Raw genomic sequence first — 15,547 nt, 5'->3', positions numbered from 1 at the left:
CGTGAGAGCGAGGTAGGGCACGTTGGCGCGAATTTAAAGTCGCGTATTTCATCGAGAGAGGAAGGAAAGAGCGTGAGTTAGTTATGCAATGCACAAGGCGTGAAAATAAAGTGAAAAGGCCCGCTTCACTCACTCTGTCCCTGGGAATCGATTTGCAGACGGCGGACGGGCTCCGGATCCGCAACTGGCCCCGGCCGTTGATCAAAATGTCGCTCGGGCCGATGCTGGTGGTGGCGGGGATGCCTGCAAAATCAAACACCAATGATAATAATTAGTTGCCAGAGTTAATTTGCAAAGACAAAAGTGGTTCAGTGCGTCTCTGAAAGGGAAAAAAGGAGTTATTTGGAAAAGGAGAGAAGCCTCTTAAGGCTTTGCAAGTAAGGAATTTTTCACTTCAATGACATTGGTTTAAAATCGAGCCTTAAAACGTTTCATGAATTGGGAATGTTGACAAGTTTTTTTTCCACCGAACTGCCGTTTGCCAGCTTCAAAATATTTTAAAAACTCTTTTTTTTTTCATTGAAAGAGAATTAAAAATTTTGTATTTTTTTCAACATTCAAAATATAATATTTAAGTTCTTCTCAAGGAAGATAAGCCATGGACTATTTTATTTTATTTTAAACTGCATTGATTGCTGAAAAATAAGAACAGTAATAGTTAATAAATAATTAAAAGACATCCCGTTACTAACCATAAGACAATACTTATTATTATTCAAGTAACACACAATTTATTTTAAAAATAATTTAAAACAATTTTTTTTATTTATTTATTTAATTTTTTTCAATGTGTATGAATATTTGATTTTATTTGACTATTTGTAATTGCTGCCATAAAACAAAGTTTATACATTATTAAATTACCACGATCAATAAAAAATTAATAATGTGTCCTCCTTATGGTTTGAATCATACTTGAAATTACTATTTTCTGCAAGTTTGGTTTGGTAATATTCCCTTATGTAATAAAACATTAAAATATTATGGTCGGAATGCAATTTAATTAATAGACTTTCATATAAAGCTCCAGAGGAATTTTTTCCACAGTGATTTTATCTTGATAAACAGATTTATCACTTTTTTTCCTCGCTTTAATTACAAATCGATGCTATTAATGAAACCATTTCCCAAAAGTCACATTTCAAAAGAAATGATACTAACTTGCGCAACCGGTGCAATATTTATGAACGGCGCGATCGCGAGGCAATAATTCGAGCGTTCGAAATTGGAAATGCCATCTGCCTTTCCAAATTGACTTTAACGTCCGCCCGGAAAAACATTATTTACACTTAGCACGTCAAATTCGGAAGTGTGTATGAGCAGAAATAAATTCCCATTTGCGCGCGGCAAAACTATAAATACACCTCCTCCTGCGAGGGCAAACGTAAATAACGGAGGCGCATCCACTCGACGAGAGCAGGTATAATACGCAGGGCGAAAGTTGCAGCTCCGAGAGCAAAGTCAACCCAAGTTAACGCGAAACTTATCAGCTCGTCATCACAACAACAAGAGGGCCAGAAGGGTAAATTTACGGCGAGTGTAATTTCCACGGTAAATATGTGCTCAAGATATACGTTTAACTTTGCCCAGAGTTTTCGACGAAACTCTTCTGTGTTGGTCGAAATATTGTGTGTTTGCAGCTCCAATTAATTAACACGCAACGAGCTAACAAAGGCCGGGCAGATTTGATCAGACACGAAATAACATTAAAAAAGTGAAAAAGAAGTGTAAAAGGAGAGATGAAAATTAAATTTTTTTTATTTAATTTAGCAAAATGCACCCATCAAATTCAATTGTAAGCGAATAGAGCTAGAGAACTTAAGGTTACTTGAAACCAGAGTGAAAGCAAGAAGTTTATATACCGTTCAATTTTTTAATTGCGTTGATATTGTATTAATGACTGCCATTTTGAAGTAGTATTTAGCTACTTCTGATACCTTAAATGGTATCAGTTTTAATTTAAATTAAAACAATAAAAAATTAAGTTTAAATTTTTATTGTTTTAATTTAAATAAAAACTTTTTAATTCTATGAAAATTAACAGAAGTCAAAAAATCTAAATTTACAATTAAAAGCACTGTTAAATAGAAAAAAAATTCCAGTTTATTTGAATTTTATCAGAGAACCATAAGTTTTAAATTTTATTTTTATTTTTTAACAAAATCCCACCTTCACTTTGTTAATTTTTTTTCTTTTTTAAATAAATTTAAACAAAAGAGGATGAACCGAATAAATGCAATCAAAAGTGTTGAACATTAATTAAAACTATTGAAAAATGGAAAAAATGCTCAATCAAAACAACTTTTATGATAATTTTTTTCCTCTCAATCCAAACTTGCTTTTGTAAGTATCTTTTATTTAAATAAATAAAAATTATTTGGATTTGCAATTTAAGAATTAAAATTTGGAAAAAGGATTATCAGAGAGGTAAGGTCCTGGTAATAATTTAATTCAACATCCGACCGTCAAATTAATGTAAAATATTATTTCCACTCTTGTGATCATCGTGGAAAGCGTCAAGTCGTCACAACCATCGCAGATGGTGAATGTGTTGCCGGCTGCAAAGTGCCACTCGGCCGTCCATTTGGCGTGTTTTCCCGCGGCTGTTCCGGTTTCATGTTGCGAAATGCACACATACATAAGCGCACTTTTTGCGACGCCGTTTTTAGCGGGATTGGCGCTAATGATACGGGAAAATCGCGTCGCTTTTTTATTCGGGGGAAAAACGCTTTTTGGCGAATAAAAATTTCAATGCACATCTCGCGGCGAAGCACTTTGCGGAAATTATTATTCTTTTCACTGCGCCGCTGGGTTGAGTGAGTTAGGAGCGATTTTAATATTTCATGTTCTCGCCGCGTGTTTGTTGTCGGCGGCAATTTTTCCGCCGTCACGAGGTCTTTCGCCCGAACCAAGTTGTGACTTTTAATGGTCTATTTTACTTCAGACCGCTTTACGTATTCTCATTCTCGTGACACATTCAAAGTTGTGGCGAAACTCCGAGTTTTATTGTCATTTCGTTTCATCTTTGAAATTGAAAATTTGATGAGTTATTCAAATACTCTTTTTATTCCTTGAGCCGTTAATCACTGTCATGGAAGTTTTCCCTATAAATTTTTATCAGGATATTAAAAAGAAATCTTTAGCAGATAATCATTGATTTAAAGAAAACTAATTTATGCAGCTACACTTGCAAAAATTTTTGGTTGAACAATGTTCCCGATCATTTTATTTTTTTATGTGCACTACAAATAAAGACCAATTTTTCGTGCTCAATTTAATATTTAGTGTAAAAATACAAAATTAAGGTTATTGGGAGGTAGCGATGGCCAAAAAATAACATAAGAAACACGGCTAATTTTTAACTGAAATCAACAAAGGGCGTTTAAATAAATAAGTTCCATGCCAAAAATTTGCTCAAACTTAATTAAAAATTAAGTTAATTGAGCTTTAATTACAACATTTTTGGTGCGCTCCAACTTCATTTCTGACATATGAAAATCATTCAAAATTTCAAAGTTGATGCTTCAACTCTTCCTTCAGTGCCTAATCACTTTTAAAATTAAATATCTTAATTTGGGTAAATGTAATAAAATATTTAAGTTGACGATCTTAACAGATTTCTCCATACTTTTTTATGTCCATTTTCAGAACCAAAAATTAAATGGAAGGAATTGGAATATAGTTATAAAATTTGCGTCAAGCAATAGTGCAATTCTTTTACTTTTGCCTGAGATCAATTAGAATTATATAACTTAAATAGAAAATTTGCTGGAGCCCGCGAATCAAAATGATATTAAAAATTGCCTTTTGAGCCCATGCACTAGCTCCACCTAGGTGCTGCGGCTATTGGGGGCGACTCGGAAGGGATCGCACCGCAGCAAGGGGTCTTTTGTTAAGAATATGGAATTGGTCAGTCAATTGTGCGTTGAGTAAATAGCCGCAGGTAGCAGCATTCATGCTTCAAATGAACAGGCAACACAAATTTTAAACTTGCAGCCAACAAGATTTGCAGCTGAAGAGACTTTTTCTCTCACTATCTCTGCCAGAGTTGGTTCATTTATTTCTTTATAAATGCGACATGCAATTAACAAATTTGGTTTTTATAATAAATATTTAAATTAAACGTGTATTTAATATTCAGCATTCAGCTACTGAATTGAAGTAAATTATAGAACGAGTTACCAAAAATAAATAAGGCTTGAACGTAGCCGTGATTTTTCTTGTTGTTAAGAGTATATATTATTTAATATATATTTTAAAATATATTTAAAAATATTCACAGGTTGATATAAAATTAACATAATTAGCATTTTTTTCTCAAATACGACATTTAATTAATAAAATATGCCTGCCAACCCAGCTAGGAAGCGGAGACATAATGGTTCGCGACAAACAAAATTAAAAAAGATATTATTTAATTATATTTCAACTTACTAAAATTTCACAATTATAAATTTAAAAAAAAACTGGATGTAATTAAATAAAAATTTAATTATATTAATTAATTTAAATATTTATTGCTGTAAATTTTAAAAAAAAATGCATAATTTTTTTTCAACTTTTTTTGTACTCTTTTTATGTATTTTACCATTTTAATAATCACAATAAAAGGAATTAAAGTATTTTAATATCTTTCTTTATCTAATAATTTTTTTCATTTTAACAATTAATATTTTTCATTTATTCTAACTGACTCTTAAATCCAATATAAATCATATAACGTTAAGAAAAAATTATCAAATGAATGCGCGCCGACAAAATATATTATGTCAAAAAATATCTTGAACGACTTGTAGTTGGCCAAAAAATTTCATTCAAATGAGCTTCTTCATTAAATTTTACTGGCAAACGGCTAACCGGCACGTGATATGTTGATTAAAAAAAAACTTAGTTTTCAATAATTAAAAATCAAATCTTTAAATTGACAAAGGAGACCCTGCTGTGAGCGCCTAATTCATTCCCTCAGCGGGGAGCAATTGACTCCAGTCCATTGGGCCTATTGTCCTGCTGCTGGACTTTGCTTGCCTGCGCGGCTGCACTCCCATTGAAAATTCCTATATGGCACTGCAGTCGTTCTATGTGTATTTTAAATGGGCATTTTGCAGCGGAAATTGGCTGAACTTTTTGGTGTTTTTGGAAAATATGGGGTATCTCTTAAACATTGTAAAATTGAAAGTTGTCAGAAGGGGGCTCTGACAGTCCTTTTTTGTCAAATTCTCACTACCTCCCAATAGTCTTAACCTTTCTTTACAATCATGCGAGATTTTTTTTTTTAATTTTTAGGTTCAACTTAAAATTTTAATTCTACCACGAAGAAATAAATTTGCTCTTAAGATCTAAATGTTTGTTTATTTATAGACAACGGAAAGTTTCTAAAAATTCTATAGCGGCTGCCACTATTTCAATGTTTTTGTTTGCTCTTAAATAGAAAAATTAAATTGTATGAAAATATTGAAACACAATTTTCCATCAATTTTACGCAAATGAACTAATTTCATGCAAAAGTTAATATTTTCATGGTAACTGAAACAAACGAATAAGGAACGTTATAAGCTAGAAAATTCATCATTTTTATATCTTTTAGCGAATTTAATACTTTTATTTAATTTAAATTATTCCCCCCCCCCCATTTTCTCATAAAGGTTTTCATTTTTTATTCTCCATTATTTCCTGAAAATTTTGCCTTGTTCAGTGAACTCGTGTAATGAAAATAATTAAATGGCTCTTTTCGAGGAGATGCTTAACCTTTCCGCTGGAAAGAAAGACCGTAAATTTGCTCCGACTGCAGGCTATTTATCAGCAGCGTGGGTAGACGAGGCTCGGAGCCAAATTAGTTCAAGAGACGTTTTCCTTGTTTCCCGTGGCCGTCGACGAGAGGCCACTCGAAAAGGTCGACGAGCCGCAGGGTGCAAATCACATTGCTGATTTAATTAAACACCGCCGGAGGATCAAAAGGAACCGAGCCTCCCTCCAATTTTGCCAGATTTTTTTCTCGCCAGAAATCATGAGCAAAATCACTCTCAGCAGTCCAAAACAACCGCCACGGTTTTAATTAAAATTACAACCTCTCGTTCGGAAAATAAATAAATTTTTCCGTGAAAATAAAGGCGGCGTGTTTTCGTCCGCCCCAGGGGGCGAAGGAGGACAAAGGGCGGATTTTGCGATGCGGAGGCCTGTTCTCAGATGATAAGGCTCTGCTGACGTGCTTTCATCTGATTTGATATGCCGTTTTCTTTCACCCGAGGATCTCGAGAGTGACCTGCTCTCGCAATGAAAGGGTCTTTGCTGCGCCCTTTTTGTATACGGCCCACGTCAAATATAAACACCGGACCTTACGGGCCACGATGCGAGTTTTATTCTTCTATGAACTGCTGGCAATCGTCAAATATTGAAGAACGCTACCTTACACTGTGGCAATGCGCTATTTTGACCTTTTTAAAGCTTCTGGATGGGAATTTATGTTGGTCTTTATTGTGGGTTTGCAAGGAAACTTCTGTTTAGAATCAAACAACAAAAGTTATACATTTTAAAACCAAAAGAAAACTGAAAAAAAAAATATACGTTCCTAATTAAAAGTTTTACACGTTAAGAAGTAAAATTTAATGACTTTGATAAGAACAACAACAACAACTTTCTTAATAAGAAAATTTTATGCAAGTTTGGCGAAGATAGTAGAAGAGAACTCAAATTTAACAGATTAAAACAATTTAATTATGAATTTTAGGTACTTTTACAGCTGTAAACATTCTGTTTAAGCAATATCACAACATCAAATAAATTTTGGTAAATAAAATGATATGAATTATAAAGGACTTTGACTATTATGATTGATTCAGTGTGAATGAAAATGACAATCATTGTGTCTCTAATCAACCACTAAATTTAAGAATATTTAAAACAATATCTCATAGAACAGATAAATTATCTAAATGTAATAATAATAAAATTAAGACATGTCATTGATCCGTTTTTTTATGACATTTTACAGAATAATTAGCTTAATATATTTTAAACCTTGAAATGAATCAAAAACCGTATTTCGAGAGTCATCTCTGACAACCGTCACAGCTTGTCGAATTTTTGCAGAGCTCATTACGCACGCAGATCAAGCTTGCCGCTTGCAGACATTTTAATCAGCGACCGCTGTGGCGGAACGATTTCATCTCGGGCCGAGCAAATTGATAATTCAACGAGTCGCGAGCGTAAAACTGCCCCTGCAGCAGCCCAACTGCCGAAATCGCACGTATCAGCTGCGGCGCCAAATGAGCTCGGCGCTATTCACGGCGGCGCGTCCTTTTTATTTTTAATCAGCGCATTGCGTCGTCCTCAATTCGAGCCCGCGTTGCAATTTTATATTTCATCACATTGCGATATGCCAACGTTTGAATGCACCAAGTTTTACGAGTCCGGTTTAAAGTAGTTTTTAATGGGAAATTAAATGGACGCAAATAACCGTTGTGTGGATCAGAGAGTTTATGATAGTTGAGCGCCGGTCGAGCATAATTTCCACTTTGATTGGCTCGTTTTGATATTATATATAATAGACGGGGGATTTGGGCAATAGTTTGATTTGATGATGTCAACAGCTGCCATTGGAAATTAGCATATATGGTTGTAAATGTGATGTAACTATTCAAGCGTGCAGGTTTGATATTTACCATCATGTGTTTATAAATGGTTAATTAAGTCAGAACAGTCTGATTATGGCCAATATTCATATTTTTTTTAATAGAAAAAAAACAGAACCAGCCTAGTTAGTAATCGTGCAGAGGATTAAATATAATGAAACAAATTTAAATTGATAAAGCATCAGTCAAAAGAAATCTTTGCTTCATCCCCAGGTTGACGAGAAAGTTAACACTTTGTTTGCATGGGCTTGACCGTATTAATCAATTTAACATCTGCCTCGTGGTGACGCTGATGTTAGCGCAAAAATAATTTGTAAGTAAAACTTTAAAAAGGTCCGCGGTTTTCAAGTTTTTTATTCAATAAATTATTAAACATGCAATTTTTTTATAATTGTAATTAAAAACCAATTGTTAATTTTATGAAAATATTTGCAACTTATTTCATTTTAAATTAAATTTGAAATCTCATAATAATTTTTCTATGATCCATGATTCTATTCAAACAAAAAGTTTGTAGTTGAACTGATTTTACATGCATGTCATTTAAATGTTTGCTCGCTACCCGCACGACATTCATGACAAATGCTGCCGCCGTCATTCTTTTTCAATGATCGATTCCCAACACGCACGACGTGAATGAATTTGATGATCTATTTGGAGGGCGTGTGTTTGCAAAGCCGCTCGCGATTTTGTTTGTGTTGGCTGCTCGAGATAGAGGAGGGATTTCCTCGCAAAACAAGTTTGTCTCACTCAAGATAAAACACAATAATCTTGAGGAGGAAATGTATTTTCAGAAAAGGGAAAAGTTTGCAAGCAGAAGAAGTTTATACTAAAGAAGTCGACAATCAAGGAATGTTGATGGATTTAAACTCGGCGTTTTTTGCTTCGGTTTGTAGAGAAGAATTTATAGCACAGAAAATAGTGACAGAAAGTGTTTTATTTTCCACGCCATTCAAGCAAAAAATGTAACATATATAAAACACTGTTAAAAAAGTTTGTTTTTAATTAACTCAAATTAGCTTTAGTAATTTTTGTTCTGATTATAGGAAACGAATTTGAGATCGAAATTTGCTTATTAGAGATATATGCATAGCACATAAATATAAAATTAAATTACAAAAACAATTTGCCCATAAAAAGGGAGAAATTAAATAACTTCAAATAATTTCAATATGAAGCTATCATTTGAGTCCACTTTGAATGAACAGAAAACATAACTATTTATTGCAGAAAAGAATTTTGTAACAATTAAATACTGGTTTGAAAAAGTATTTTAAGACCAAACTGTAAAGATGACTTCAAAATTACAAAAGAACAAAATTTATATGAATTTTCACATTTTAAATTAGAGCCTAGAAATAGCTTAACATTGGGAATTATATGATTGTAAATAATTGTAAATCTTGAATTTCAATTTTTTGTTCAATTTACTTCAACCAATGCTAAATTATTATTTTCCATCCTCAAGCAATTGAAGCTTTTCAGAGCGTTGAAAAGTTCCGCCGTGTTTTCAAGATGAAATTTGGTCACTTTTTTGTTCGTCCGGAAGGTAAAGTATGGAGGCATTGAACGAAAGCATCCGTTCTCGGTGGCAACGAGCCAGCAAACACTCGAGAATACTGCAAAAAGGTCAGAGTTGAAATCGCGCTTGCGAATGTACAGAGTTGCCGCAGGGCGCAATTCGCGAGCAAATTTTGCCAATTTGTCCGCGCTCGACACCTCGTCGTCTGCAAAAACTTGTTTCCCTCGCTAATGAGCGCGAGTGCAAAAATCATCCCTCTGGCAGGATTTATCGATTAAAGCCGTGCGCGATTATTTCCGCATCCACGTTTCATTAAGCCGGTTGCTTGTTGGGGGAAAAAATACCGACGGGCCCCATATTTTTCGCCTCACTGGGGACACACGCCCAATCCCCTCTAAATTGCTTTTCCGGCTTTCGTTTTCTGTTGACCGATAAATGCCGAGTTCTCTCTCTGCTTTTCAAAACGCGAGACTCACCGTCGTACATCACACTTAAATATTATTCCGGATTTGCCACAGATTCCAGCTTCATCCCCGGCTTGAGAAATGGGGTGGGATTTTTGCCCGAGACATGCGAGAGGCAGTTACTCATTTTTTTCTTCTTTCCTTCGGCGACGAGCGGCGCTCGGCTGCAATCTTGGAGATTAGGTCGTGGAAATGTAATTTTGCGGAAAATACCTCGCACGTCGCGTTTCCACCAGATTCAGTCTTACTTCACTCAGATGAGGTGCTTTAACTCTACTCAAGTGGTGTGCTTAAAGTTAGATTCGACTAGGCGGAAATTCAGTTCTTTTGAGAAAAATTTAAACACAACTTAAAGAAATAACCTCGTGACTAAAAGTTCGATTTAAGTATGAAAGTAAATTATAGAAATGGAATCAAATATATTATTGTACAAAAAAATCATTGGTTTTAAAAACGGAATTGATATTTCCAAAGGTTCAAAATTCCAAATAATCGATATTATTGACTAAAAACATCAAATATTCTAAATAATGTATTTTGCTTTTTCTGCAAGTTTAAGCAGATTTTTAAAACATAATCTCATAGGAAACGTTCATTTCATTCTTGCTCAAAATTTTATATGTTGACCAAATTCAATTATATTTAGTTATGGCATAGAAAATTCAATCAACTGCTTTTATTATTGAAACATAATTTTTAAATAATAAATAGTTATTCAAAAAAATTATGAAAATAATTGCTACAAATTTAGAAATAAAATTATAGCACTCTATAAAAGAAAAATCATTATGATTTTAAAGGAATCGATTTCATCCCAATATAAGAGTTCAAAATTTACTTTCATTTTAATTATGAGAAAAATAAAACTTTTCATATAAAATAAGGTCAAATTTTAGGATAACACTATTAAAAGTTTGAACTTTTTTGCTGCATTTTTGTTGTTTTCGGAAATTAAAAGAAACTTCATGCTCTCTGAACTTCGTAATGTATTAAGATTGGACGAAAAAAATTTAAACTGGCAATTTTTAATTTATTATAATTGTTGTTGAATAACTGTTATATCACATTGTTTACATGAAATTTTCAAAAAAAAATTTAGAAAAGTAATTTTTGGACAAAACAGGACCACCACTAGCAAAACTAGCTAAATCTTCCGAGATCAAAAAGACTCCATCCGTTGTAACAATAATTTAAAATACCATCTTTTAATAAAATAATTAATTTAAAAAATCAGTCTTTTTTTCCTTTAGTTCTTCCTGATGAGAGAAGAGTTTATATTATTTTTGTATTTTGGTCACAGAAATTTATCAGCAGCGAACCGTAGAAAAACCAATCACACTCGTTGCTGATCAAATTTCAAGCGAAACAGCAAAAAACTCGCCATCAGCACAAGGCACAGACTAATGAAATTTCCCGATTGGATAACGTCATAAAATTGCTCGTCGAGCTTGCGGTCGGAAATCAAGACCGGCCGGCCAAACAAAAAGTTGGTCCACTTTTTCCAGCAGCAGAAAAATCGATGACGAGCGGCAACTCGCAGTGCCATGACTCTGACGAAATAAATATAATCGCGCCAAATTTGGCGACAATAACGCGGCGACTAATTTTATTGTCTCTCGCGAGTCCCGAAGCACACAAGCGGCCACCAATTTCACAGAGATAAAAATAAAGCACGTGAATATATATTTCTGGCCAAGAGCGGATAAATAAATTTGGGGCACCAACGTAAAAAAGGGCGCCGGCTGGCGCCGCACAATCCTCTTTTTTTATTATCTCGCACTGTTATTTTTATCCCTTTTTCCCAACGGTCCATTTTAAAGCGGAATTCTTCACACGTCATAAAACACATGCCATCGATGAATAAACTATACATATAAAGGCAAGGACTGGCCGCTGCAGCTGCAAAGCCGCGCCACTTTTATCGCACACTCTCTCCCTCTCGGCAAACACATCAAGCCATTTTGCATTTAACGTTTATCCTGCGGATTTAGCCGTAAAATGGGCCCCGGCGGAAACACTTTTATGGAAATTCGCTCAGCCACCGCAGTTATGAATGGACGGGTTAATTGGGCGGTGAAAATAATTGCTTTTTAACAAACACTGCGGAGATTTTCATCAATCAATGCAGATTCTTAATTATTCACAATTTGGTACAACTGAAGTAACAAAAGGGGACAATAACTAAAAAGAAGCGTGGTTCCAATTAAAAAAAAACTTGGTAAATTCTTTAAAAGTTAAACTCGTTGAACTTGTCAAATTTAAAAATGTGTATTATTAAATTTTATGTAATTTAAGATATCAGGAATAATTACTATACATTTTGTATAAAACTGTAAATGACATTAAAGCCATGTGCCAATCATTTTTAAATGACGTATAATTAATAAATTATCGAGAGCTCAGTAAACAATTATGAAAATATTTTTTTAAAGAAAAGTCAAAAGGATTTTTTTACGAGGAAAAAATTTGAATTATTTGATAACTTTAATAAGAAATAAGAGTAAAAACATATAAATTAAAATAAATGAAAATTATAATGTTTTATCAAAATTATGATTTATGAATTTTTACAGGATTTTTACTAAAATTTAATAAAGCGAGAAATTTATTTATAATTTATAAAAAATCAATATATTTATCAGATTGCTTAAATTGTAGTAAAACTCTCGTTACAATAGCTTCAAAGAATACTAAATGAACAAATAAATATTAATATTTTTTAATAGCTTAATTCTATAGTGATTTATTTTTCATTCTACATGGATAATGTTCAATTCTTTGTTCGCCTAATGCAGCCTAATGCATCCCTAGACCATTGTGTGTATGTCCTTCTGAGCGAAAAATCCGATCACGGATTAAACGGTTAACCTGTTCAACAAGGCGTGCACAACTGCAGAGGGCATCCATAAACCAATAACTAGAGATCCTGCAGCGATACGCTCACCCAACCCTAGCGAGAGGAGCAGCTTTGTTAGAAATTAGCCTTGAATCGATCTTGCATAATAAAGTTTAACAAGAAAGAATGTCCATCAAAAAACTTTCTAATGTAAGAGTTTACCATCATTTAATATTCCAATAAGATTTTCATTATTTTCAATAAAAACCGAGTTGTTTTTTTAAGAAGTAAAAAACTTTTCCGATACTTTCCAACTCGATCGCATTCTTCATTGATTTGTTGAAGAAATTGACACTTATTGGAAGAAGTTTAATTAAAAAAGTATGCAGAGTTTCCAGACATGAGAGAATAAATATTTTTTTTCTAATTACTATCCGAAATAAAACAATTAAAATAAAAACAGGAGGCGTGGAGGTCGACCTCAAACAGACACAAAACACCTCGCCCTTTGTGTCAAAACTTTGGGGCGGCCAAAGTTTTGACTAGAATAAATTGCTGGTGCTAAAGCGAGTTGGTGCGTCTCTTTGTTTGTTGTCGCCAGTGTTTCATTCAATTGAAGAGGGGCAATTTAGTGGGCGAATTATTAGAGGACGCAAGGAAAAGGTCGAGTCTCCTTCCTTTAACAACTGGCGCTGCTTCTCGGCGGTTTGTATAAATTGCGACGAATCCGCCGCGCGGGGCAATTTGCCAAAAGCGGGGTCCAAACTTCCAAAACCAGTCAACTGGAGTGGAAGCTGATTTGCGGAAGACCAACTTTTGAAATTGTTCATAACCGGAACTTAACGAGATGTCCCCCCTACACATCATCAAAGAATTAGAGAACTTGAATTAATTGAATAAGACATAATCAAATGAGGAGGCATTGAAGTCTTGCAGTTTCATTAAATTGCATTAATTTGCCACTTTAGTATAAAATTAATTATTCTTCAATTTATTTTACATTTATATATTGCTTGGAATTCAAAAGCGAATTATTTATAAATGATAAATTGAAACTCGGTTTCTTGTTGCAAGATAAAAATGATAAAAACAAACAGACATCTGATAATTTTCCAATTTATAAATACTTGCGCATATTTTAAAAGAATAAACCATTTTCAAGTTCAATTTGACTGTGTTCAAGAGGGAAGCGTTCCCTCTACGGGCCCAAGTTTTCTTAATAAAAATAAACAGAAATGATCAGATTTAGGAATTAAAATTGAAAATTAGTTATGAATTTTATACATTTTAGTCCGAGCTTTAAAAAAGCAGAGAGGAATTCCTTGATTTATTGCTTCAGCAACGTTCTTGCACAGGAGTGTCTCGAAAGCAAAAAATTTAGTCGAGAACTAACTTATGGGACTAACGACAACGATATATCAAACGCGAAATTAATAACGCCGGCCTTCCAAGTGACACTTTTGCAAAATCGCTCAACATCAGTTAGCGGCGCACAACAAGATTTGCGACGGTCGTCCGTCATTTTTCACTGGCCGGCTCACCTGGCCTAATAACTCTCCGAGCCAACAACAACAAATCAACCCCCGCAACCCCGCCGAGGGCTCGAATCCATCATCAAAGGAGCGACCTTCGCTTTTATGTGCGCAAAGTATGTAGATGCTGCCGGCCGAGAGGCCACAAATCATCTTCAAAGGGTTGCTACTGGGCATTAATAATCTTTGGCCCCGGGCGCAAATGCCGCGGTGAATAGTTTGCAGATTCTTGGCCAAATGACTGACCAGCGTGAAATTATGTGCCGGCCGAGGACGCAGAACAGAATTTGGGCAAGTTGGCCCCGGGGAAAAGCGAGACGGCGAAAAATAACGCTCGTCGTGTGGTTGTTTTCCCCGGAGAGAAAGCGAAAGAGAGAAAAAGGAAAGGCCCTCCTTCCTATCTCTCCAGCGCAGGCAGGGAATTTCGTTTTGTTTGTCACCGGAGGAATCTTCAAATTAGAAGCTGAAACGAGAGCAGCTCGAGAGGAATGTGTGCTGCTTGCTCTGTCAGAGACAAAAATGCGAATGTAAATTTGCTCCGCACTTTAATATCGTGAACACTTACGTAAGTTAAATTACAAGTATTTCATCTTTCTTCAGGCAAAAAATTCTCTAGTTAAATAATATGAGAAAATTCAAATTTTCATCAAATTTCTCATTTCTAGAATGAAATTCTAATTCTTTTCACTTCACATTTAAAATTAAAAAAAATTGTCACAATTTTTTAATCATGACATAAAATTGGTTAAAAACTTTTGTTTCGTTCAAAAAAGGAATTAAGAAGGTCTCAAGTAGAATCAAGAATAGAAATATTTAACTAACCAAAAGACATAGGGCTTATTCCCATTTTGATCCTTTTTATATAATTATTCATTAAATTTATTATTAAACCCAGTTGAAAGAATTATGTAAACAATCACATAAATTTCAAATTAATGTTATTTTAATCAGTCGCTTTCTCAGAGCTTCACATCTCATTAAAAAATCTAAAAATTTCTTTAAAAAAATTATTTTGGATTTGTCTCTCTTTTGGCTATTATTTTTCTTCTGAATAGGCTATAGTGAACCTGAAATGCAAATTAGTTTATTTTTAACATCATGGACAAGTGAAATTAAAAAAAAAATGATGTTACTTTAGAAAATGACGTTTTTACATTAACATAACAAAGAATTGATTTTGAAAACACTTCTATCTATCTATTAAAATGGCTGTTCTAATATTAAAAACACTTGAATGCGAAAATGCAAAGAATGTTGGAAACAAGGATTCAGCCCTTTATGGCTTCCTAAAGATGAAGCTACCCTCAGCCAAAGATAGAACATTGAATCTTTCTCTAATAAAATTCTAGTTATTGATTTAGGGTCATAAATTTGAATAATTTGATAGTCCAGACTCCAAAATATCATTATATAATCCTAAGGTTAAAGATTTACAGACTCAAACGTTCCTTAACATGAGACATAAAAAATTTAAATTTTTATAAGAATTTTCACAATGGCGATAATTCTTATTTTTTCTTCCACAGATTTGCAGTTTGACAATTTTTCCCAGAGAAGAAAATGGA

At 33.9% G+C, this 15,547-nt stretch overlaps 1 protein-coding gene across 1 annotated transcript in view; it reads right to left on the bottom strand.

Annotated features, from left to right (window-relative positions):
• Window positions 1–15,547, bottom strand: part of LOC132196730 (tyrosine-protein phosphatase non-receptor type 13-like) — an 83,280-nt gene that overhangs the window by 18,228 nt on the left and 49,505 nt on the right. The window contains exon 3 of the mRNA XM_059619563.1: window positions 134–243. Within this exon, the coding sequence (XP_059475546.1) occupies window positions 134–243 (110 nt within the window). The remainder of the gene's footprint in view (window positions 1–133; window positions 244–15,547) is intronic.

Source organism: Neocloeon triangulifer, unplaced genomic scaffold, assembly GCF_031216515.1.
Source record: "Neocloeon triangulifer isolate White Clay Creek 2 clone unplaced genomic scaffold, ASM3121651v1 ptg000012l, whole genome shotgun sequence".
NCBI classification, from domain to species: Eukaryota; Metazoa; Arthropoda; class Insecta; order Ephemeroptera; family Baetidae; genus Neocloeon; species Neocloeon triangulifer.
This window is presented reverse-complemented; position numbering and strand designations above follow the sequence as displayed.